General features: G+C 53.5%; 10 protein-coding genes across 10 annotated transcripts; 1 reads left to right on the top strand and 9 right to left on the bottom strand.

Annotated features, from left to right (window-relative positions):
- Positions 1–483: 483 nt before the first annotated feature.
- A1O3_03421 (uncharacterized protein) lies at positions 484–1,116 on the bottom strand (the record flags this gene model as incomplete). The annotated part of the gene is made up of 1 exon (XM_007733559.1): positions 484–1,116. The coding sequence occupies one exon, from the start codon at positions 1,114–1,116 to the stop codon at positions 484–486; it is 633 nt and encodes a 210-aa protein (XP_007731749.1).
- A 36-nt stretch (positions 1,117–1,152) lies between these two features.
- Positions 1,153–1,620, bottom strand: A1O3_03420 (uncharacterized protein; the record flags this gene model as incomplete). The annotated part of the gene is made up of 1 exon (XM_007733558.1): positions 1,153–1,620. One exon carries the CDS (start codon positions 1,618–1,620, stop codon positions 1,153–1,155), a length of 468 nt encoding a protein of 155 aa, XP_007731748.1.
- Positions 1,621–1,884: 264 nt separating this feature from the next.
- A1O3_03419 (uncharacterized protein) lies at positions 1,885–3,087 on the bottom strand (the record flags this gene model as incomplete). Its single annotated transcript, XM_007733557.1, has 1 exon — positions 1,885–3,087. One exon carries the CDS (start codon positions 3,085–3,087, stop codon positions 1,885–1,887), a length of 1,203 nt encoding a protein of 400 aa, XP_007731747.1.
- Positions 3,088–3,696: 609 nt separating this feature from the next.
- A1O3_03418 (uncharacterized protein) lies at positions 3,697–5,426 on the bottom strand (the record flags this gene model as incomplete). The annotated part of the gene is made up of 3 exons (XM_007733556.1): positions 3,697–4,859; positions 4,970–5,152; positions 5,228–5,426. 3 exons carry the CDS (start codon positions 5,424–5,426, stop codon positions 3,697–3,699), a joined length of 1,545 nt encoding a protein of 514 aa, XP_007731746.1.
- Positions 5,427–8,732: 3,306 nt separating this feature from the next.
- A1O3_03417 (uncharacterized protein) lies at positions 8,733–11,102 on the bottom strand (the record flags this gene model as incomplete). Its single annotated transcript, XM_007733555.1, has 11 exons — positions 8,733–8,983; positions 9,036–9,266; positions 9,335–9,374; positions 9,465–9,678; positions 9,736–9,791; positions 9,847–9,971; positions 10,035–10,247; positions 10,304–10,508; positions 10,569–10,614; positions 10,694–10,987; positions 11,053–11,102. 11 exons carry the CDS (start codon positions 11,100–11,102, stop codon positions 8,733–8,735), a joined length of 1,725 nt encoding a protein of 574 aa, XP_007731745.1.
- Positions 11,103–12,328: 1,226 nt separating this feature from the next.
- On the bottom strand, positions 12,329–13,865 carry A1O3_03416 (CMGC/SRPK protein kinase; the record flags this gene model as incomplete). Its single annotated transcript, XM_007733554.1, has 4 exons — positions 12,329–12,646; positions 12,698–13,152; positions 13,263–13,609; positions 13,666–13,865. 4 exons carry the CDS (start codon positions 13,863–13,865, stop codon positions 12,329–12,331), a joined length of 1,320 nt encoding a protein of 439 aa, XP_007731744.1.
- Positions 13,866–14,577: 712 nt separating this feature from the next.
- Positions 14,578–15,359, bottom strand: A1O3_03415 (GTP-binding protein rhb1; the record flags this gene model as incomplete). Its single annotated transcript, XM_007733553.1, has 4 exons — positions 14,578–14,820; positions 14,903–15,031; positions 15,093–15,232; positions 15,305–15,359. The coding sequence occupies 4 exons, from the start codon at positions 15,357–15,359 to the stop codon at positions 14,578–14,580; spliced, it is 567 nt and encodes a 188-aa protein (XP_007731743.1).
- A 1,163-nt stretch (positions 15,360–16,522) lies between these two features.
- On the bottom strand, positions 16,523–19,313 carry A1O3_03414 (uncharacterized protein; the record flags this gene model as incomplete). The annotated part of the gene is made up of 2 exons (XM_007733552.1): positions 16,523–16,792; positions 16,839–19,313. 2 exons carry the CDS (start codon positions 19,311–19,313, stop codon positions 16,523–16,525), a joined length of 2,745 nt encoding a protein of 914 aa, XP_007731742.1.
- Positions 19,314–20,042: 729 nt separating this feature from the next.
- Positions 20,043–20,906, top strand: A1O3_03413 (uracil phosphoribosyltransferase; the record flags this gene model as incomplete). The annotated part of the gene is made up of 3 exons (XM_007733551.1): positions 20,043–20,206; positions 20,267–20,797; positions 20,855–20,906. 3 exons carry the CDS (start codon positions 20,043–20,045, stop codon positions 20,904–20,906), a joined length of 747 nt encoding a protein of 248 aa, XP_007731741.1.
- A 688-nt stretch (positions 20,907–21,594) lies between these two features.
- A1O3_03412 (D-3-phosphoglycerate dehydrogenase 2) lies at positions 21,595–23,029 on the bottom strand (the record flags this gene model as incomplete). Its single annotated transcript, XM_007733550.1, has 2 exons — positions 21,595–22,705; positions 22,773–23,029. The coding sequence occupies 2 exons, from the start codon at positions 23,027–23,029 to the stop codon at positions 21,595–21,597; spliced, it is 1,368 nt and encodes a 455-aa protein (XP_007731740.1).
- Between the last annotated feature and the right edge of the window lie 207 nt (positions 23,030–23,236).

The following is a 23,236-nucleotide window of genomic DNA, read 5'->3' as shown; positions in this document are numbered from 1 at the left end:
TATCCCTCAAAAGCACCGGCGGTGGATTTACATTTCTGACCTGGCTTCGTGCTAATAGATGCTTCAACTACCTAGGCATCACCTAGGTACCTATACCTATGGACGGGTAAGGAGGCGCCAGGTTCCGATTGACCGCCTATAGGTACCGTCAACAGCTTACCAGGCTAATTCAGCCACGGTCAGGGCTGAAGATACATTGGCGGCCAACCCTCCTCGCGGACATTACGTTTGTCCTGAGGCTTACCAGTCCACCTCCTGTTGAGATAGGTGCAAGCCTGTCCAACCATTACAGATAACTTGATGGTCATCCGCCCCTTGAAAGGAGTGATTTGGACCTACTTGGAGGGGATCGAGATCATCAAGGAGCCTCTCGTATGGAGGGACATCTACCCTGCCCTCCACGAAGGCGATATCACCACCAGAATTCTTCGTACTGAACGTGGAGCGAAGGTCGAAACCACAACAGGTCGGATCGGGGTTTGGCTAGTCAATGTCGGTCAATAGGTACTCCTTAAGCCTCTCGAGTCCTTCTAGGTCCCCCCTCTTGGTCTCCATGTCCTCCTCTCTCACCCAGCCCTCGGTGTATCCACCACCGAAATCAATGATCCAGACATTTTCATCCTCGTCAGTGATCATGTTGTTCGGTGAAACATCGCCCCAGATGAAGCCTTGGTCGTGCAAGATACGAATCATATTCTCGACATCATGATACCATCGCTCACGTAACGCGATGGGGATTGATGGCCCTTCGGGTCCATTGACTCGATCTGCTATATTCCCATGATTAGGATAGATGGCGGAGAGAATAAGACCGTTGATAAATCCTATATCGCCATCTCTGTCGTCTAGTACAATCGCTTCTAGCTGCGGGAAGCGTAGTGCTTGGCTGAGCTTTTCCCGAGAGAGTTTGTATAGGATATCGATTTCTCGAATATATGGAAGATTATCGACCCCAGCCAGAACAGGCTTAAACCAGCATATCCGATTGTTGAACATCACCAGGTTGGTGTTTGGCGAAGCTTGAGATGTTTGTGCCAAGGGAATCTCTTTGGCTTGGACCAGAGGGTATTCAAGCCAATGCTGAGATATCCCGATGGACACCCAAGGAGGATCCATGGTTTTCTTTTCCTCTGGAGACCGATTGATCGGTACTCAATTTTCGTCTTCTATATGGAGTCTGAACGATAGAACTGGAGGGTGAAGGACGTCATGCAAGGTGTTCAGACAAGGTGTTGATGATTCTGGGGCGAACGTTTCGAAGGTGCAATGTGTCAGAAACGGTGCCACGGCAAAGGATATGACGGGATCCTCTTCGCAACCACATTCGCTCGAAATCAGAGAGGCGGCCGGATCGAAGTGGCGCTGCAGTTCAGAGACTTCGGTGGCTTCATCGACCTCGTCGGCTCCTTCAGATCCTTCATCACTGAATGAACGTTGGAGCGCATCAAGGTACCGTTGCTCAAAGGGCTGTGAGTCGGTTGGATTCACTGGATCTGGATCATGGAGGTCCTCCGGCCCAAATTCAATATCGAATACCCTTCCATTGAAGCGAAGTCTGATGAAGATTTGGTCATCATCGAGCCTGATCATGTAGTCAACCGTGTATTTACCACTGTGCATTTCGGGTGGTAGCGAGGTATCTAGCTCGCACAGGAGTCGAAAGGTGAGTCGAGGTGAAGAGGAGGGAGGCTGAGTCGCGAGCAGGGGGTTATAAAAGCGGCATGGTCTGGGTGAGCGCCCACGTGAGCTCCGAGCAGTTTTACTCAGTAAAAACCGCCCCGAACTCACCCCCGATCCGGACGAGAGTGCGGCCGCCTTGTGCTCTGTAGTACGCAGCCAAACAACTTGAGCCGAGTATTCGCTCGCCTTGCTAGGCAGCAGCCCTCAAGCCTGTGATGATGTGCCAGTGAGGTCAGATAGAAGCTTTCGCAACGCAGTCCCCTCGTCGAGGAGTCCCGCCACTCTGTCTGCCGTCTCTCGGGCACAGTGATGGCCGACGAAGAAGAAGTGGTTGCCCGTCGCAGGGAGCAACAACTTCTCCGGGGCGGAATGGACCAGATCCAACAGCTGCCGCCACTTGGGCGTGCCCTGCACATTCAGCAACCCTTGCTTCCCAATCATGGTTTCCAGCTTGTACGTCAACAAGAAACCCCAGCTCGCCTTGTCTGCCAGGGCGTGGCTGGCATCGAGGATACTGATCGGGTATAGGCAAGATATCAGAGGGAAGTTGGCCACGTCCAAGACCCGAGAGTCTTCCTCGTGGGGCACGTCGTCTCGAACAAACCCCTTGTTTCGTCTGTCGTACAACAACCTCAGTCCGATCAGGTTGATTGGTGTCGCTCCGATGTATTCTCGCAGATATACATCCCGGGGAATGATGTCTCCATCTCCCTCACCACCACCGCTGTCGCCGTCGTCACCGTCACCGTCACGTTTGCGGCTGTTGTACAAGTTCTTCATCTCGTCCAGTTGCTGGCAAAACACTTCGATATGAGGCATGAGGTGGAAATACCCGACAGGAGTAGGGGTCATGCCGGGCGGAAGCAGCCTGATACTCGAAAACCCGGGCGTGGCTGAGAAGCTGATGAATTGCTGGACATGCAGCCCTTGCTCCGTGGCCGAGATGTTGAACGGCACCACCATCCTGCCCGCCATGCTCCAGGCGATGAGGACAACCGATCGAGTCTCCAACGCCGTTGCGTTTTCCTCCAAAACCTTCTTCGCCGTCAGCGCCGCCTGTCGACCCCAATCTCCGATCCGGAAATGCGCCGCCGTCGTTGGCATGATCGGGGGGTCCGTCTCGAGGGGATACGACAAGGACAGCACTCCAAAGCCAAGCTTGCTGAGCCAGAAGGCCAAAAAGTCGTCCGGGCGTGATCCTCGGTGTCCGCCATAGAAGATGCGCGCCAGATGTAGGCCGCCCGTGACGCAGACTATCAGCGGTTTGGGTTTGGGTTCGTTGTTATTGCTGCTGGCCTCTTTTCCCCCGGCCGGTGGTTGATAATGGTATATGGTCGGGAACCCGGCAATCGTGTCAAAGACCTCCCCTGGATACAAGGCTGGGCCCTCCGGGAGGCTCTCTGCCATCATGATCCTTTTGTAACACAGTATTATGATCAACTGCACGCGTATTGGGACGTCAGGCCAGACGTCTAACAAGGAGTACGGAGTAATAATAATAGGTGCGTGCGTATTGGTTGGTACTGGTCGGACTCAGGAGAGAAAGAAAAATCCACCAGGTGCCCGCCCGCCCAGGCCGATATCGGGCATGAACAAGGCTATGGCTTCAAATGAGGTTCCCCACCGATAGCGGTCGCAACGAAAGCCTGTGCCGATTTCCCAGAAGAGACCGTCCAGAGAGTCCTATAATATGTCTAGGGAGGTTCAAACTTGTTGTTGTTGGTATCTTTTTAAGGAGTACAGTCCTTGGAATGTGTTGCCTGAGAGCAGCCTGCTATATGGCTTCAAACAAACACCCACGCACACGCCCATGCACACACCCTATTTATCGGGGTCGGGGTCGGAGTCGTTGTCATTGTCTCTACACACACTGAAGCCATCTCCATTTCCCCCCAGAAGAAAGCAGAGGTTGACTCTTTACATATGCTAACTGTCGTCCCAGTTGGTGTACCCTAGTACTATGTAGCTGGCATCAGGCATCACAAGATAAAGATGGCGCATTGAAGCCGATCAAGCTCAAGCCTTTTCCAGATGGCTGGCATCGAGCTTTTTCATGGAATCGCCACCCGCGTCCAGCGCGTCAATCCCCACAGGGAGGATTCTGGCGACCCGGACGGGGTCAAAGGGCGATTTGGACTGGAGGAAGATCTCGTCAATCTCTTCCAAGGTCCTGCCTCGGGTCTCCGGGTAGAAGAGGTAAATGACGAGGCAGCCGGCCGCGCTGGTGGCGGCGTAGACGATGTTGTATCGCCACTGGATGTTGGTGAAGGCGACGGGGGTGACTTCGGCGACCATGAAGTTGAAGAGCCAGCTGGTGGCGGCACCCATGGCGGTGACCTTGTGCCGGATGCCCAGCGGCGCGACCTCGGCGCCGTACATGAAGGGGATGATGAACATGCCGATGGGCAGGGTGTACATGGCCAGAAAATAGAAGAAGATGGCGGCGCGGGCGGAACCGACGTTTTGGAGGTCGGACGACAGGCCTGCGACGGCTGCCTGGGCCACGCAAATACAGGCCGTGGAGAAGATCATCAGCCGCCGGCGGCCGAAGCGCTCGACGGTGAAGATGGCCGTCAGCCCGCCCAGGGCCAGCGTCACCTGCAGGCAGGCCGAGAAGATGCGGGCCGAACTGCCCGAGTATCCGAGAGTGCCTTCGAAGATGGAGACGGAATAGAAGGCAATCACGTTGATGCCCGTCATCTGCGTGATCATGGTGATGGTGACGGCGAGGAGGAGGCGATGGAGATGCCGGTTTTCGTTCATCGAGAACGGGTTGGCCGAGTACTGGTGGCGGTGGCCCGCGTCTCGCTGGACGGCCGCGTGGATGACGGCAATCTCTCTGGCCACCTCGGCGTCATCTCCGGCCCGGCCCATGAGCCTGGCCATGACCGCGGTGGCCTCTTCCAGCCTCTCCTTCTTGACCAGCCACCGCGGCGATTCCGGGAGGAAGGGGGTCAGTCCCAGCAAGATGGCGATGAAGACCAGCTGGAGAGCGATGGGAAATCTCCACGTCACGGGGCCCGTGGTGTGGTACATGCCGAAATTGACCCAGGATGCGATGGCCAGCCCGCTCAAGGCAAACACTCCTTCGACCGCGACCAGTCGTCCACGCTTGTCGGCGTCGGCTGTCTCGCTGACGTACATGGGCACAGTACCGGTGTAGAGACCGATTCCCAGACCTGGATTCCAAGACAATGAATCAGCTTCCTCTTTCTCTTCCTCTTCCTCTTCCTCCTCATGAAACATGTGGGCATTGGGCATTGGGCATTGGGCACGCAAGATTACTCACCCACAATGATTCGGCCGGCGAGGATTTGCCCCAAAGAATACGTAGAAGCTTGAATGACGACCCCAATGACACAGACGATGCCGGCCAGTAACATGGTTTTCGGACGCCCAAGCCGATCGCCAACCACGAGGCAAGAGAGGGCACCGAGGGCAGAGCCCGCTTCAAAGATGGCGACCACGAGACCTGCGAAGTACGGAGTAGACTGTCAATATAACCACGAAACTGAAAGCCGACCGGAAGACCCTGGTGTAGACTGACCTAAGATGGTGGCATTGTGAGACTTCTGGGACCCTGTCGTGTTGACGGTGTCGACCTCAGGGATGGCTGCTAAGAAGGTGGGCAACGTGGTAAAGCCGTTCATCATGGACTGGTTGTATCCTTGGACCAAGAATGCCACCGCTCCTAGCACAGCGATCATGCGCTGGAGGCCTTCGCCGCGAATGTTTCGAACTCCCATGGCGGAAAAGGTCGATTTCGAGTTCGATTCTGGTGATAGTATCGGTAATACTCAATCAACTCGGCGCTCCGGCGTCGAACTCTGTCTCCGGGGTAGTCTGGGAACAAATGGCATTGTCTGCGGGGGAGGGAGGCCGGGGAAGGTTGCTATTTGTAAATGCCAGCTGCAGCTTTGTGCGAAGCACGGAGGACGATAGACTTTTTCTTGACTCATCTGGCCTCGGTGTGCGGTTAGCCGGTAGCCGAGTTTGCATCGCTCCACAATGCATTTGCCGGAGGCCCAAGGGGGCTTCAGCCTCTCCATCCAGCCTCAGACCCTCCGGTATCGCAAACTCTATTGGGTTAAGGCTTGTCTTCAATTCGGTTAGAACTTAGCATGAGCGCTGCAAAGAAGATGAAAGGTCACCTGGTAGTAAGTACTCCGTACTCCGTACGAAGCAGTCCCCATGGGCCACGACTTGGGTGGAGATCCTGAGGCTGGCTCCCCGGGGTTACAGTCATAGCAGTCCTACCCCTCGTTGTGCTTCTGGTTTTCTGTCGTCCCAGGCAACAAAGTCTGGTTTTTCAACTCGATCTTAGGTACCTGAGTACCAGGGTAGTAGGTGCCTGGTAGGTAGAGACGCAGATTAGGTACGGAGTAGGTATCTGAAGGTACCTAGGTATCTAGTAGGCATCTAGTAGGTTTTGGAAGATGCGAAAAATACGAAAAATACGAAATTACCATAATACGGTAATGTCCATTACAGGGCCGCCCTTCATCCAGTCACATGATCGGTAAACCTTCCCAATCGGGCCCTTAAGGTCAATCGCAACCTCGAACCTCAACCGTAATACCTACCCGACCTTCACAAGTGTATCTGGACAGCCTTCCCAGGCCAGGGTTGTTGCCGACGTACGAAGACTCTAATGTATCTTCCTAACTGGTCGTCTTGACAGGGCCAGGGGCAGTGGACCCGTTGCTCGCCACCCTGAGTAAGGGGGGAGCGGGGAGAGAAATGCATTCCTCAAACTGTGAGATAACTATCTCGTCACCGAGTTCCCGAGACGATGTTCCTGGCAGGTCAGCATTCCTTTCCTTGGACAGCATTCTCAGAACTGAAAGGTCATTGGGTTTTGTGTCGGCAAGGGGCCAACGAAATCATCTGGAGATGGAATGTGATCTCCCCGGTGTGCACAGTCTCGTTGTCTTAGACTCAGATTTCTTTTATGGTGATGGTATCCTTTGAATTCTCTTCCAGGCGGCGACCGACTCTATCTTCCTTTGTCATTGTGTCGGCTCTTTATACAACTTGTGTTGCAAATCATCATTCGCGCCTGAATTTCCAGTCAAGGTTGAAACTTTACCAAAGACAGATAAAACAATCATGCCGGAAGAACACTTACAAGACATGGACAAGTCAAAGGAACAAACACACACTTGGGTGGCCACTTCTTCAGCCAGTGGTCTATCTCCAGGTCTATTTCCACGGCCTCACAAAGAGGCCAACACTGGTCCATATTTTCCAGGCAATAATCCATGGCCTCATGAAGAGACAAAGGAGGCCACTTCTTCAGGCAGTGGTCTATTTCCACGGCCTCACAGAGAGGCAAACACTGGTCCATATTTTCCAGGCAGCGGATCATCATCCAGCAACCTTCCCAGTACCGGACCTAACGACAAGCCGGAAGTTCCTTCCAAATCACACTGTGGCCACTACTGTTGTGACTTTTACTGCCTGGCTCGTTCGATGGACTCTTCCAAGCCGGTCCCAGGCCGGGTCTCTGAAGATCTGCCTTCACCACGCGTTACGTCGTTCTGTGGCATTACGCTGAATCGAGCACAGCATGGACAACTATCGGAATTCCATGTTCTTGAAAATGATGGTGATACGGAAGTATTCAGCCAAGAATGGGAGGCCATGGCAGCTGAGGTTGGCGGACACGAGGTAATCTCCACTCCGAGCTTTCCACATCACTCACTGAAATAACCACCGTATAGAAATTGGCATCTCTTGTCAAAATTGGTCTTGCAGCCGTCCGCGTCAATGTCCAAAACACCCATCTGCATGGTCTCGGAGCAGAAACCGTGCAGTTGTCCGGGTTTCGCTTGACTCACGAAATGGTTGTAACCTGCGCTCACTTCACGGACTGGGACTTGGCTGGAAACAATGTCCAAACCTTCTTGGACGGGCAAAATGGTATTTGCGAAGCAATCCAGGCGAGGGGAGTGGAAGGAAGAGGTAAGCCCTCATCCGCAATACCAACAGGGCGTCGGCACCATTGACCAGGTCTAGGGCACAAAAATGACTTTCCACTGCGCCTTTGGGCAATCCACAAAGCTTGGGACATTGCCGTTTTTCGCATCACAGGTTGGCCCCAGAACGACAGGATGAATTACGCTGTGAACAAGGCCGCTCTCTACCTGGCCACTCCGGAGGAGCGCCGCAGCCTCGCAACAACTGCACGGACGGGATTCTGGTCAATTGGGTACAATGCTGCTAGTGGATTGGACGAGCTTCGCCATTGCTTCCAAAGGTTCTACTCAAGGCGTGACGACGACGAGAAAAGAAGAATTATTCACCGATACGTAAGTCATGGTATACTATCTACAAACTTGATACTCATTGTTCCCCGACAGAACTTGCACGATGCCAATCCACCCGGGCTAGAATTCCTTCGACCGAACATAAGGACCGTCAGCTTCGGTGCGAGAATCGGACACCCTGACAGTGCCAAAGAAAACCAGGAGTGTGCCGAAATGAGTGCATGGTATGGGCGATCAGGCTCAATGGTTTGCGCTGAGAGAAATGGAAGCTCGGTCGTCATTGGCATGGGTAAGTTACTTTCCTATGGCAAAAAGTGAAACAGACATCTGACACCGAACTTGATCAGTCCAAGGAGGCCAAGGCGACTCTGACTGTAACCTCATCTTGTTCTTCAACACCGACATGAGGGAATGGTTGGATGCGGCTACCAAGTTGGAGGAGAGTTCGGATCCGCTGGAGATTAGCAAGCGCATTGTCATGGTCTGATCATGCCGCTATCAGCTATCAGCTATCAGCTATCAGCTATCAGCTATCAGCTATCAGCTATCAGCTATCAGCTATCAGAGAATCGACGGGATTCCTGGAACCTAGGGATCTAGGGATCTAGGGATGATACCCCGTGGCCCAGGGGCCCGCCCAGCTAGCAACCTCACACCTCACTCCTGACTGGTATGGTAGCAGCAGCAGTAGCAGTAGCAGCCAAAGCCTCCTCCCAAGCCTCCTTGATCAGGTCGGCCGCCTTCTCGCCGATTCCATACCTACAACCGGTCAGTAAGGGCATATCAAGCTCGGACACGCACCGGACCGTACGCAGGCATTTGGGTATGGCCGCCGTGCAGAGTCGGCATCACACTGCAGTCCGCCACCCTGAGGCCCTTGACTCGGCGCACTCGCAGCTTCTCGTCGAGGACGGCCATGTTGTCATCGGCTCGTCCCATCTTACAGGTGCCCGCGGCGTGATAGCAAGTGGTGGCTTGTTGGGTCACGTATGGCACCCAGTCTTCTCGAGTGGTGAAAGCATGGTGTGTCAAATCTGGACGCAGGTTACTACTGTAGGTGGCCCCAGGAGCCCCTTGCATACTCACTGGGAGGCCAGGATCCCTTCACAACGGCTCTTGTCCCTGCTCCTTGCATGACGATCTCGTTGCCCAATCTACAGCCCTCGGTCAGAACCAACAGGTCGAGCGGATCGGCAAGGTAGTTGCAGTCTATGACTGGGGTTTCGAACGGTTCCTTCGATCTTAGTGTCACGGTGCCTCTGGACCGGGGTGCGAAAAGCTCGGTGATGATTGCAAAGGCATGCTTCTTGTCTAATTCTCATCAGCACAAGAGCCTAAGAGCCTAAGCTTGCAGTCTGCTCTGCTCGCTGTTTCTCGCCACTTACCAATAGGAAAGTCGTCGTATTGCTTGGGTCCGCCATACAGCTTTCACCTCGTCAGCAGGGTCTGGGTCTGGGCCTGGGCCTGGGCCTCGCGCATTCTCAAATCTCTCGTCTGGTCTGTCAGGCTGCCTACCTCAGTTGTGAAGAATTCAATGTTGGGCTGGCTGGGAGTCAATCCCATCGGGTCACGGCCAGGCTCCCTTTTCGCTTCTTTCCACACTGGCTCGTCTTTCAACCGATCGTCCAGTCGGGCGTACGCAAAGGCACCGAACGGGAACGTGGATAGCACGCCTTCCTTCTTGTCTTTGTACAGCATGTATGCAGCCATTGCAGCATCGCCGTGGTATCTGCGAGCGATCCAAGTCAGCCGAGGCAACAGTTGTGTCCACGTCGCATTCACATACACGAGGGAGTCGTTCGTCAAGCCTTCTTTCTCCGTTTCATAAAAGGCAAAGACAATCTGTGCCCCTATCAGCAGGTCGATGCTACAGCCTGGTCCAAGCAAGTAAGCTTACTAGATGGTCAAGGAGATTCTTCCCGACCCCAGGCAAATCGACGATGCACTGGATGCCTAGTTGCTCCAGCTCGGCTTCTGGGCCTATTCCCGATCGCAGAAGAATGGCTGGGGAGCAATATGCTCCTGCCACGGTCAATCAGTGTCTGGACCCTGGCCACTCGACGCTCCTGGACATTACTGCCCTACCTGCAGAGACAATGATTTCCTTCCTGGCCTTGACCTCTCGCTTTCCTCCACTTTTGTCAACTAGAGTCACGCTTGTGGCTCGTAATTCACCGTCACCATCCGATTCTTCAAAATTGATCTTGGCCACGAGCGTCTCAACGACGATGTCGATGTTCTCTCGATGACGAGCATTGGTCACAAAGTCGGCCGCAGTGGTTCTGATGCCTCTGTAATCTAGGAAAAGAGTCAGCTTGCAATCACCGGCCCGGGGCAGCCCGTATGGGCCCTACGAGTTCGAGGGGCATGTCCGCAGCCGTGCGGTGTTCTGCCATTGCTGAACATATCGTGCACCAACGGCAGACCCATGGATTCCATCGACTCGAGCAACAACTTGGAAATCGGAGCAAGGTCGTGAGGCTCTGTGTGGAGCGGGCCATGATACCCGTGGGCCTTCTCGTCTGCCTGGAACCACGGTTTATTGTGGAAGGACTCGGCCTGGACATTGTGAGCGGAACGGAAGTTTCTCGACTCACGCGTAGACTGGTTCGCTCGCACCTTGCGCATGTATGCAAACATGTCGTCGCCCGACCATCCTGGCAAACTGCGGGAGTCAGCCAACCTGCGAATCCAGTCCCGTCCAGTACTGCGCCGGTGTCGCCCTCCAGATTCATCATCCTTACTTCCAATCATCAAAATCCTGCTTGCTTCCACGAATGCACAGCGTCCCGTTCACGCCACTCGAGCCGCCCAAGAACTTTCCTCGACTGAGCTTAACACGCCTGCCGTCGACACCTTGCATGGGCTCGGTGACAAGGTTCCAATCTGTCTCGGAGTCGAAGTTCTTCGACCACCCTCCGACCATGTGGACATTTTCGAGATCTCGATTATGGGGACCTGCCTCGACCAGAAGAATCCGAGCATTGCTGTCTTCGGCCAGTCGGCCGGCTACGACGCAGCCAGATGTGCCAGCGCCGCTTGAAAAGGAGACTCTTAGTTGGGTTCGAATCGCCGACTAGTATAGACAGCGGCCGCCACTCACCAGACGATAAAGTCATATTCCGCTTGTTCCGCCAATCCACCTGGGAACATGATTGCAATTGCAGGGGGGGCTCTAACTTCTCCAGGATGCAACTGAAGGAATGAACAATGCAACGAAGGCAGCTTCAGTGGACGGGGACATGCCCATCTGGGAAACTACTGTACTTGTACTGCATCATATCCTTGACCGCGGGATGCTCTTGCCTGCTCTTGCCGGCTCTCATCTCGAGAGCGTGGAAATGTTTCCACGTCCAGCTCACCCAGCAGGTCGACTTCGCTCGTGGACAAGTCTTCAGGCCCTCTGGATCCGGAGAGGACAAGGACAAAGTCGATTTTCATTGGATCTGGACTGTTTCGACGCTGCATACCCCGCAAATGCTAAATATCAAGGCATGCTCCGGCGCGGAATCATTCCCCTAATCCCTCGAATCCTACCCTGACTCATCAAACATTGGCCGGGTCGGTCCGGTGCATGCCGGTACTGCACGAGGCTGAGGATCGAAGGGCTAAGGCTGGGTGCTAAAATACCTACATGGCGGGTTACAAGGCGGTCCTGTCTATTACTATCTTTCGGATAGTCCGTAGATATCAAAGTTACATAATAGGTCTAGGAGAGTTACTCGAGGGCGGCCGTAGAGTAGATCTAGTATCTTGGAAAGAAAACCATCCGGTAGAGTTGGTAATCTTGTCGAAGTAGCAGTTGGATAAATCGCCTTGAATTCTGGCACCATGGGTACCCTAACGCTTAAGGCTCGAACAGCCTCTTCCCGCTGCCTTGTCCTGTCCGGTCCGTCCGCTCTTTAGGAGTCGCTACACATGGTCGCCGTCAAGCTGCTTGCCCTTGCCCTTGCCCTTGCCCTTGCCACGCTCCAGCTCCTGCTCCAGCACCTGCTCCATACCCATACCCCAGCAGATTGTCTTCTCACGCCATACCCTAGCACCACCTCAAGCTGACAAAGGAATCAAGTGTGCATGTTTGACATGGTTTGCCGTTTGACTGCGGCTGGACACATCCAAATTCCCCTCCTTTCGAACTTCTGGGGTTCGGTGAGGGTGCTGCCAGGCTCTGCAAATCAGCCGCTGGAACTAGCAGCTCGGTGGTGTCTTGTCCAACATTTGCAATGCTTCAGACGCAGAAAGTCTGTCCGACCTCTTCCACGTCAGTAGGCCTTCGATAACGGGAACAAAAATCCTCAAAATATCTTCTAGAATCTTCCGTGTCCCTTCGTATATCAAGCGGTCAGGCTCTCTACCACTCGCTCCTAGCAGCAACTGCATTAGTGAACTGATATTTGCATTCTTTGGATACATTCAGCCAAAGCACACGCAGCAACTGGGATAGATCCGACCATCAAACCCGAACTAACTTGGAAGAAGGAATGGTTGGTTTGACGGGTGTGGATGAACGTACTCTCCGGATCCAGCTTCGGCAACTTTGGGTCTGAATCTTGTTGTATACTCTCCCAACGAGGGATCCACTCCTTGGGTAGGTCACCCAGAATACTCATCATAGTGAGGACAAGGAGTCGATTTTCACCCATGGCCATGAAAGGGTACATGTGAAAGACCAGCTTATAGATCTTCGGAGGTTGAGACTATTAGCATCACCACATAACTTATATAATCAGATCAAGGGAGGGACGTACCGCGCAGCCAACTTGCCATAGATCACTTCTATGGTCGAAAGAATCCTCGAAGATAAATTCTGGCGGTCGGCAATCGTATGGTAAAGCGCATGTACCAGGCTGTTCCTGTTGGCTGAACAAGTCGCCTAGATCGAGGATCTTGACATCTTCGAATTCTTCGTCATTCCAATCATCCCATGACTCGGCTGCCACATATTCCTCTGGAACCGATGGACCTACTGGTCTTCCATCTCGGCGAACCAACTTTCTGCAGCGTGATCCAGCAATCTCATCCCAAATTCGATCTCCAGTGAGTTCATCGGCTTCACTGGCTTCATTGTTTTCACTGGCTTCAGTGGCTTCATTGTTTTCACTGGCTTCATTGGCTTCAGTGGCTTCAGTGGCTTCAGTGGCTTCATTGGCTTGACTGCTTATCATGCGATGACAGGTGAAAGCAATATTGTTCATGTTTAGATCTGCCACAGTGGTTAGCACAACGAACTCAGGATAAATTTGCAAGTATCCGTATAGGTAGGAATAATGGTTGCCTTGTCGAGAGATGTAACACCATAAGGGTTCCTCATACCTCCATGGGCAAATCCAGATCGGTGTAAGACGTCAATCGCCTCCAGCAGCTTCCGCGCGACTTTCAGGACCATGTCTGGTGAAAGCCACCTATCGTGATCATCGCTCAACTTTTCAAGAACAAGAGAAAGACGGGGACCAAGGAGTTCGGTAACCAGACAGAGATGATTGCCGTTTGGACCTTGGTGGAAAAAGTGGTCTCTCAGTTGGACGAAGAGGCTAGATATCTTCCTCCACTCCTCAGGCTGTGAGAGCTCGAGATCTGCCAGACGCTGATATGCTCTTAGTTCTCGAGAATCTTGCGACGCCTCAGCCCTGAGAATCTTCAACGCCACCCATTCTTCCGTGCTAGATCTTGTGAGTCCTATGCGTCGTTTGATGAGTGATGAGTGATGCTGATTTACCTTTCGTCAAATGCAAGCCATACCGTAGAGAATCCGCCCCAGCCTAACTTATTGAAGACTTCGTAGCGATCGTTGTAAATGTCCCCGATCGATACAGGAGGGAAGCCCCCAGGTCGGTACCCAGTGATCCGCTCTTCTGCGTGGAAGAGATCTTCCTCTTCGTACTGGTCAATTACTTCCTCCCATGTCGGCAAGATCATGATGAAAAGCTAAAAGCTGGTAGATTGACCTACTACGAGTAGTACTCCGTACTTCATGGGAGGTATATATTTCGCTGTCGAGTGACTCATTGGGCAACAGAGTTTAGGTAGATACTCGGTACTCCGTACGGAGATCTACATATCTCCACTCGGCTGTCGTTTCGACGTCTGGAGAGGATGGAGGATGGAGGATGGAGGATGTTGATGTCCATGACCAAACTGCTCTGGTACGATGCCTGGCTTAGTGTCGGGCTTACTCGGGGACAGTTCTGTTTCTGACAAGATATGAGTACTCCCTATCAATGGTGGACTGCATCAGTCATCCAGTCCGAAGGGAGAAACGCGACGGACTTAACGTATATTAGATAACCACAACCGACGGTACAAACACAAACAGGAACAGACACGGCAAACCAAACAATCCAACCCAATCAACGCAATCAACCCAAATAGCCGACCAACTGACCAACCGACCAACCGACAACGTTGACCCTGACCCCGGTGTATCCCAATATCAAACTTCTATCCCAGCCTGGCCACCAGAAAACATAGCAATACAGACAACGCTGTCCTCCTGTTGAAAGACGCCAATCCATGCAGCGACCGAAAGAGGCACCCTGAAAATCGTATATCCCCTCCCGAATGGCAGTGGCATCTCTCCATACCTGATCTCATATACTTTGGCTTCGTTCAGATCCAGATCCTTTCCCGCTCACATCACAATACATTTCCCTCCACCGGCGGGCTTGTCGGGTTCCTGGGACTTCTCGATCTCGGCAATCATCATCTCGAAGGCTTTGGCGACGTTGGTGTTGTTTCTCGCGCTTGTCTCGATCCACCCACAGTCAAGTTCTTGTCCCAGCTTTTGGCCTTCTTCAGGCGACACTTTGCGTAGTTTTTTGATATCGACGTCGCATTTGTTCCCCACGATCATGATCGGCACCGAATCCGCGCCCTGCAGGCAGAATGTCAGCGAGGAATACGAGGGGGAGGAGGCGGTCAGGCCATGTCAGGTTCGGGGCGGGGGACGGGCGCACAAGGTGATTCAAAAGCTTGTCGCGAATGATCCGGACCATCTCAAAGGATTGTCGGGAGGCGACCGAATACACGACCAGATAGCCATGTATGCCGATATAAAGCTTCGAGTTCATCAGACTGTATTCATCCTGTTCGATCGGTCAGTAGGGTGTGTGTGTGACATCGTTCTCTCTTGAGTGTTGGCCCAACCTGTCCCGCAGTGTCGATGATTTCCGTGAGATACGTCTGGCCCTTGTAGACGATTTCGTGGCTGAAGGTATTCTCGATCGTAGGATAGTAGCTCTCGACAAAATGCCCCTCGCAATATTGAACCGTCAGGGACGACTTGCCTGCGCCCGAGTCAGCCAGTTCAGTTCCGCCACGCCACGCCCGACGACACCGCCACACTGCATCAAACTCACCAACCGAGCGGCTGCCCAGAATCGCAATCTTCCGCTGCTTGACCGAGGGAGCCATATTTGGCGCAGCTATCAGGAGGGAACGTCAGAAGTATCAATACTGCTGTTGGGCCCAAGACACCAGGTTCCGTCGAGCCTCGACTCGGAGGGAAAAAAAGTGACCGTGATTTGTACGGGATATCGTAATGGCGGCACGCCACAGCCGTATTTGGAGTTCTTGTTGGGTGAATTACCACAATAATACTACCTTACTGTCATGCCCTCATATGAGGTCCCCAATCAAGTCTAAGGAGACCTCTTACTATAGGTGCTTAGGATCTATCTCGGTACTAAGACTGGGTACTATGTACTAGGTCCTGTACCTATCTAACTCTTCTAGAACAACAGGTTATGGTTAGAGCGCTCACTGCGGGGCCACGCGTCAATATATAGGTTTGAAAGTGTACTATAGGTGCTAGGTGCTCTGTACGTGCACTGTGCACTGTGCAGATAGCTGTTAGGGGTCAGGACTTTGCATGTGGTCCTGGTCCTCGTGGCACTTATAAGCGAAAAGTCGGGATTAATTGGGGGATCAGGAATTAGGGATGATTAGGCGGCAAGACAGTACTGTGGACTCCGTAATAGTGGTCTTGGGCGCCGTCAGAGAGCGGAGCTAGGTGCGGAGTACCTATAACTCTATAACTATTAGAGCCCCTAAGCCCCGGGTTGGGCCTGGGCCCCTAAGCTGTCGCCTTGCCGCTTTACTTAGACATCATGTTGCTAACCTTCTTGCAAAGGACGTATAGGCCTCACGAGGCTCGAAGATGAACCACTTGATACGTTACCTTGGTGCAGGGCGCCGCGGACGAGGTCGCCCCTGTCGCCAGGCGAAGATCGATCTGACCGCTTCGCTGTTTCGGGCGCATCAGACATGCGAGAGGTATTGACGCTCTAGTAACAGATCGAGGACCTAGCACGGTGAGTGGTGACTTACATAGATGACATAAAGGAGACCAGGCAAGGATGGTGGAGCCTTGCACTGCGCATTGCCCTGGTGTCACACATTCCTCGCCTGCGTGACAACAGAAAGCTCAGGATGATTCGGTTTATGTATGGTCTCAGCTAGCAGATATGTCGAGGGTGTCGTGCCTGTATGCAATCCAGTCCGACTCCAGACATGTCCAACCCTCGCTCATCCAACAGTGTTTCATCTGTAGAGACGATCATGATAGTTCCCGTCCATCATATGGCCTCACGCTCGACGCTCTCGAGGACTGCCGTGAAACGCGCAGTGAAGCCTGAGGCAGACCCTCCGTTATCGGCAAGAGCAGCTTCTACCGTCTGCAGATGGTTAAGGAAGGTCGCGGCCTGTCCAAATAGCTCTGCAAGTCCCTCCCCTACGATGGAATCCGAGATGCGCTTGCGTGCGTGTGCATTGAGGCACAGGGTGCAGAGCAATGCTGAGATGTATCCAAAGGCCACCAAGACGTGTGTCTGGGGCATGGTCATGGCCTGCTCTTGTTAGCCAGTGACGCTGCGTCCATTTGGGTGCACGAACCTCAGATGTCTGGTCGACATGACCATTGAACATGCCCACCAACCGATCAACTAGGCTCTTACCGCCGGCGCCCGGTTCTAGCATCTGCTCTCGTGCTGCCTCCGCACACTCTGCCAGGTTCAAGAGACAGCCAACCGCAAGTATCGCGGAGTCCAGCTGGGCAGGGTCAAAGGCCTCCTCTCGAGCAGCTAGCCCTGCTAGTGTGGAGAAACGGTCTTCGATCACTTGGAAAACAGTGTCTATCAGTCTCCCATTCGTAAGACCATTGCAGACTTTCGGTTCGTTGTTGCTCAGGGTCACAATGAGTCGAAGACACGACTGTTCCATAAGCGGTTGAGCGTCGCGAGACTCAATTAGGATGCCTGCAATGCGGTCACCAAGTTCAGAAATGCGAGAATTTGACAGACTCGACCCGAGCAATTCCTGGTTGGCGCAGGCCATCTCTAGGATTGCCAGTAACAGCTGTGTAGCGTCAGCTTGGCTGTCTCTGCCTGACCTTGCTTGCATGTCTTCCTCCGTATTCGTCAGCGCGCCCAGGATTCCGTCGAGCAACGGGCGGGGCAATCGAGGAAGAGGCTCCTTTAGCTTGATCAAACTACGCAGAACACCGTCAATCGCTCGGAGGAAGACAGTATTGACAGACATGCAAGGCGGGCCGTCGTCATCGACAATTTGCTCGGTAAAGTGTGCAACGTCTCTGAGAAGCAGTTTGGAGAGATTTTGGTTTCTGTCCTTTGCAAGTTTAGATAGCGACCTGCTCTCCGAAAGCAGGTGCAAAGGCAGCCGGTCGAGTGCGCCCAATATCTGGAGACCGGTCTTTGGAGATGAGAATTCGGCAGTCGACATTTTCTGGAACACAACAGCCATTAAAGTGGCGCTCACATCATCCAACCCACTGTGTGCACAGCCCAGGAAGCGGACAAAGGTGTTGGAGTCTTGGAAATGCCGGCAGAGGCTGAGGTCCTCTAATTTCCTGTTTAGCTGTATGAGGGCTTGAATGCGCAAGGACCTGGATTTTGCCTCAACGTCTTCTACAATGGTGTGTAAATCAAGGTCGAACTTCCGGATAGCGCCTCCTCGCCGCAACTCGTGGATGCTCTTGATTTGTGTGAAATCATCATCATCACTGTCCTGGTGGACAAGATCTACCTGGGAGTCCAGAGTGGTGAATGACATTTGAGAAAGGTAGTCTGGCTGAGACGAGGGTTGGCTAAGAGAACCAGGCTGGTTCTCCAGGCTGTCAACCATGTCGCTGAGATACGACCGTTGTTTCGCGTACGTTGCACGTGGACGACCAGGTGCGGCGGTATTGGAGGTATTCACGGGTCCTGTGTCGGCCCTCAGCGACGAAGGAGCTGCACCAGTCTTGCCCGGGGAAGTCGTGCCACTGACCGGGTGGCTGAATGGTTGTTTTGAGGGGTTTCCTAGATGCGAAGGACCGTTTGAAGCCATCCCCCCCACATTCCGAGCTGCAGGAGCATCCAATCTATCCACGAGTCTTTTGCGGCTTCGTGGTGGAAGACGAGTTGTCCGACGCGCATCTATCATTTCCTCGTCATCGGAGGATATCTGCAAGTCCTGTCGAAACTTCTCAGAGGCCAATCTTAAAGAGGTCATCTGAAGGTCTGATGGGCTTGGAGAATCGGTGGTGCCTTCATCGAGGGCAACTCGCCGTCGCTTCGGAGTGCTGTGACGTGACGACGCTGGCGACTCGGAACTGTCCGAGATATGCGTAGAAGACTCACTGCTGACACGAAAAGGCTTATGGGCGGCTGGTTTCGTAGGGGGTAGTAAGTCTGGCGAGACTGGTCGCGTCCGTCGTCGTCTCTCCTCTTGGTCAGTGGGCTGTTTGGTGTTGGGCTTCGTCGTCTTAGGCGCCTGTTTCCTCGGCCTCGAATCTGCCTTTGTCACTGCGTTGTCAAGCGGTTGAGATGCGCCTTTTCCTATCGCTTCACTTCCCATTTGCTTTCGCGGCACCTTCATCTTCAGATTATGACCATCCGAATAGCTTCCAGGTACTGATGCTTTCCCCGCCTTTGTCACATTCGCCTCAGCGGGAGAGTCTGTTACGGCAAAAACGACTTTTCGCTTCTTCAAAGGGCGCTTCGCTTTGGGGGTTGAAGACTCCTCATCGGAAGTTTGAATTTCAAACAGCGACGATGGGGATATTGATTTCGAAGGCGAATGCGATGAAGTCTTTGCGCTGAGCGACGTGGCGAGTTTCCCTCCAATCTGATCTCTGCGACTGTAGCTGGTTGCGTTGCTGGCCATGCTTTCTATTCCAGGTCGAGAGATCTCGGCATGGGTGAGAGGTGGATCAGGCTGCTCAGGCTGACCAGGGCCTCGGAGACTGGAGACTGCGGTTGTGGATTGATATGAGGACTGACCACCAAAGTCGAAAATGTCGTGGACCTGGATCTTCCTACCACCTTTTCCATATGTATTCGGTCTCCGACGCGTACCTGGAACATCCATGGTGGGTGTGAGCGCAAGGACAAGGCTGCCTCGTTGTTGGACGTTTGGTTTAGTGGTTGGGCAGCAGGGAGTTCGTGGGTGTCATGTCTGTGTAGCCCTCGTTACACGACCTGCAAGTCAGCAGAGATGATGAGGAGGCGCATGTTTAACGCAATGCAAGGTCGACGGAGGACAGCGTATATAGGGTGTGAGGGAGACCGCAGTTTCACTTGGTGGTGGTGATGGTTGTTGTCGTCGTCGTGCTGACGCAGCGATTGTAAATATCAAATACAGAGTGAAGCAAGTGACAGTATGCGGAGTGATGCCAAACAGACATTCCGGTAAACAAAGAACATTTGGTCGCTGTCAAGCGGGGGCCGCAGGGCCGCTGAACTCCTTCACGAGCTTCGCCGGCCGCATCTGGGACTTTTGGTGCAGTACGGAGTACACTATCTCTGATCTCTGCATGCTCACTTTTCACTTTGCCAGACTCGAGCACTCCTACCAAGCATGTTACTCAATCGGCCTACTCTGTGATCGTGTTCGCGGCGGCCAACCTCTATCCAAGCATCTTCTACCACAGTCCACTGCAGCCGCGCCCCTCTCCGAACCCTATCGAACTTGGCGCAGCCTGCCCCCGTGGGAGCTTCGCCGTTTCCGTTGACCCTCTCTGCTATCACGCGAGCAGCTGAGGCTTCGTCTTCTCCTCGCCACTGCTCCCCTCAGCACTCAGCACGCTGCTTCCGAACAATGGCATCGATCCCTCGTGTAAACGGCGTGCAATCGCCCGCGGTGGGAGTCGGACCTTCTTATCGGCCGGCGGAGGAGAAGCCCACGGCTACTGTCTCGAGAGATGGGCCCCACGAAAATGTCCATGTGCTTCCTCAAACACCACAGCTTATTGCCCTACTGACGTGAGTGCCTTGTGATTGACTACGGAGAGGGTCTGCCACAGGCTAACGTCTTAACTCAAGTATCATCCGTGACAAAGGCACTGAACGAGCCGATTTTATCTTCTACTCCAACCGTATCATTCGGCTCCTGGTCGAGGAAGGATTGAACCATCTTCCGGTGGTGGCACATACTGTTACATCTCCTGTCGGCAAGGACTATGTCGGTGTCAAATTTCAAGGGAAAATCTGTGGGGTCTCGATCATGAGAGCTGGTGAATCCATGGAAGAAGGGTTGCGAGAATGCTGCCGCTCGGTCAGGATAGGCAAGATCTTGATCCAGCGCAACGAAGAGACCAGCCAGCCGAAGTTGTTCTTTGACAAGCTTCCGTCAGACATCCAGAACCGATGGGTCTTGCTACTTGATCCTATGCTGGCGACAGGCGGCAGCGCAATTATGGCCGTGGAGGTCTTGAAGAGCAAGGGCGTGCCAGAAGATCGAATTCTGTTCTTGAACTTGATTGCGAGTCCCGAGGGTATCCAGAACTTTGCGGAAAAGGTGCCCAAGGTTCGAGTGATAACGGCCTTCATCGACCAAGGTCTCAATGAGCACAAGTAAGTCCAAGTCTTCCACTTTGTTTCAGTTATTGGCCATCCAGCTAAGTTGTCCAGTTATATTGTCCCTGGCCTTGGGGATTTTGGCGATCGGTATTACACTCTTTGAAGGTCTTCAACTCGGCTGGTCAAAGGGTGCAATGGTAGAACAGCAATACGGTTGTCTGTCGAATGAAAGGCCTCAACCAATCGGACCTGATGCTCACAACGCTTCACAGCACACGAAAGAGATGGTACTGTCAACAACAGCTTCCGGTCTTCGATTCAAGCCCGCCTGTGACCGCACATGGGATCGAGGTAAACTCAGATGGACGACAGTGTCAGCGGGGCTTTTCAGTGGAAACAGCAACTCCCTGCTCCGCCTGCAAGGAACACAAAGTGCCGTGGCTGAGAGATGGGCAACGAACTTACGAAAAGGGACCTTTGGAAAGGGAAAACAGTCTTACCAGCAGATGTTGGGACAGGCAAATGATCATGGATTCCCCGACCAACTAGCCAGCATACTGCGGTGTCTTTTCCTACATGGCCGTCCGGGTCTTGTTGTCTTGACTCAGATGCCAACCATTTGGGCTTTCCTTTTTTTTCAAATCCCCTGTACTAGATGTTCCATCTCTGGTCGAACCCTCCCGAAAGCGGCAGATACAGCTGTTGAATGCCGTGATCCATTATATGCCTTTTGAAATGCCGTTTTACTCAGTTCCATTACCCCCGGACTCCTTTTTTCGGCCCTTTCATGTATCCGTGTGGTTCGTGCGATTCAAAACCTCATTCTCCTGGTATCTGGAGAGAGACTGAGGCTAGTAGAGAATGCGGGTAATGATGCGTTCCTTCAAGCTCTCGAGCTCACGATACAGTTGGGCAACTTCGACTTCGCGGACATTGCTGATGTCGGCCATCAGATAGGCGACGTCTCGGCGGGAATCGGACATCTGCTTGTCGACGTTGTGGTCGCCAAGAATCTCATTGACGCGGCGGAGGACACCCGGCACGTTCTGATGAATGAAAATGACACGGGCGTGGTTGGGCTCGTCCATGGTCAGGCTGCGCAGGGCGACTTCGGGCATGTTGACGGCGCCGACGGTGACACCTTCGTTGACGTAGCGGACGAGGGCCTCGGCGACCTCGACGCCGATGGCGGATTGCGCTTCCTCGGTCGACCCGCCAATGTGCGGTGTGAGGATCAGGTTCTTCAACCCGCGCAAATCCTCGGCCCACGAGTTCAAGTTGTTGTTGAAGTAGTCGCCATTGCCCGCGGGCTCGGCAGGGTAGACGTCGAGGGCGGCACCAGCAATCTTCCCGGTGCGCATGGCCCCAATCAGCGCTGGAATGTCCACGACGGACCCGCGCGACGCGTTGATCAGATAGCTGCCCTGCTTCATGGTCTCGAGCTGGTGCGTGGAAATCAGATCCATCGTCTCGGGCAACTCGGGCACATGGCACGTTACGAAATCCGCAGTCGCTAGCAGTTGGTCCAGGGTCGGCACCTGGCGCGCGTTGCCCATGCCCATGAGGTTGACCACGTCGTAGTAAATCACGTCCATGCCCATGGACTCGGCGAGCACTGACAGCTGAGACCCAATGTGGCCGTAGCCGATAATCCCCAGCGTCTTGCCCCGGACTTCCCAACACTTGGTAGATACCTTGTTCCATATTCCCTGGTGCATCTCATTGCTGCGGTCGCCGAGCTGCCTGGCCAGCGAGATGATCTCGCCAATCACCAACTCGGCAACACTGCGCGAGTTGGAGAAGGGAGAGTTGAACACACAGATCCCGTGCGACGCCGCGTATTGTAGGTCGACCTGGTTCGTGCCGATACAGAAGCACCCGATGACAATCAGGTTCTTTGCCGCAGCCAGCACGCGCGAGGTCAGTTTCGTCTTACTGCGGATCCCGATGACATGGACATCCCTGGACAAGAAAAAGGGATGGTCAGCACTGGTGGTACGCAAGCAACGCGCAGAGGAGGCGTGCTCACTTGATTTTCTCAATCAGCTGGTCCTCGGGTAACGAGGATTTCAAGGCCTCGACTTGATATCCCTGTCCATGCAGGATGTCTCGGCCCGCCTGGTTGACATTTTCTAACAGTAGGATCTTGACGTCTTGTTCACGGAACGGCTTCAGCTGCTTGGGCACAGCCCCGGTCGTCGTTCTTCGAAGGGTAGGTGACGAGCCCTCGACGCTGGACAAACTGCGATGGTGGAAGGCGTCATTGGGAGAGGTGGACATGGACATGCTGCGAGAGACTTCCCGACGCACAGAACTGTCGCCATTCTGCTTCTGCGGGATTTTAATGTTTTCGGTGAGGGCGGAGGTAGGCATATTTGTAGGCAGGTTGAGGTTGTGAGCCCAAGGAGTGCTTGGGGCGAAAGAGAATTGAAAGTACTCTGTACCTACCACTATCCGTAGGTGGATGTGACTCAATGATGAGAAAAGTGTTTG

The sequence above is a fragment of the Capronia epimyces genome (genome assembly GCF_000585565.1).
Source record: "Capronia epimyces CBS 606.96 chromosome Unknown aczIQ-supercont1.3, whole genome shotgun sequence".
Lineage (NCBI taxonomy): Eukaryota > Fungi > Ascomycota > Eurotiomycetes > Chaetothyriales > Herpotrichiellaceae > Capronia > Capronia epimyces.
The sequence above is the reverse complement of the archived record's forward strand: the minus strand, read 5'-3'. Positions and strand labels throughout refer to the sequence as shown.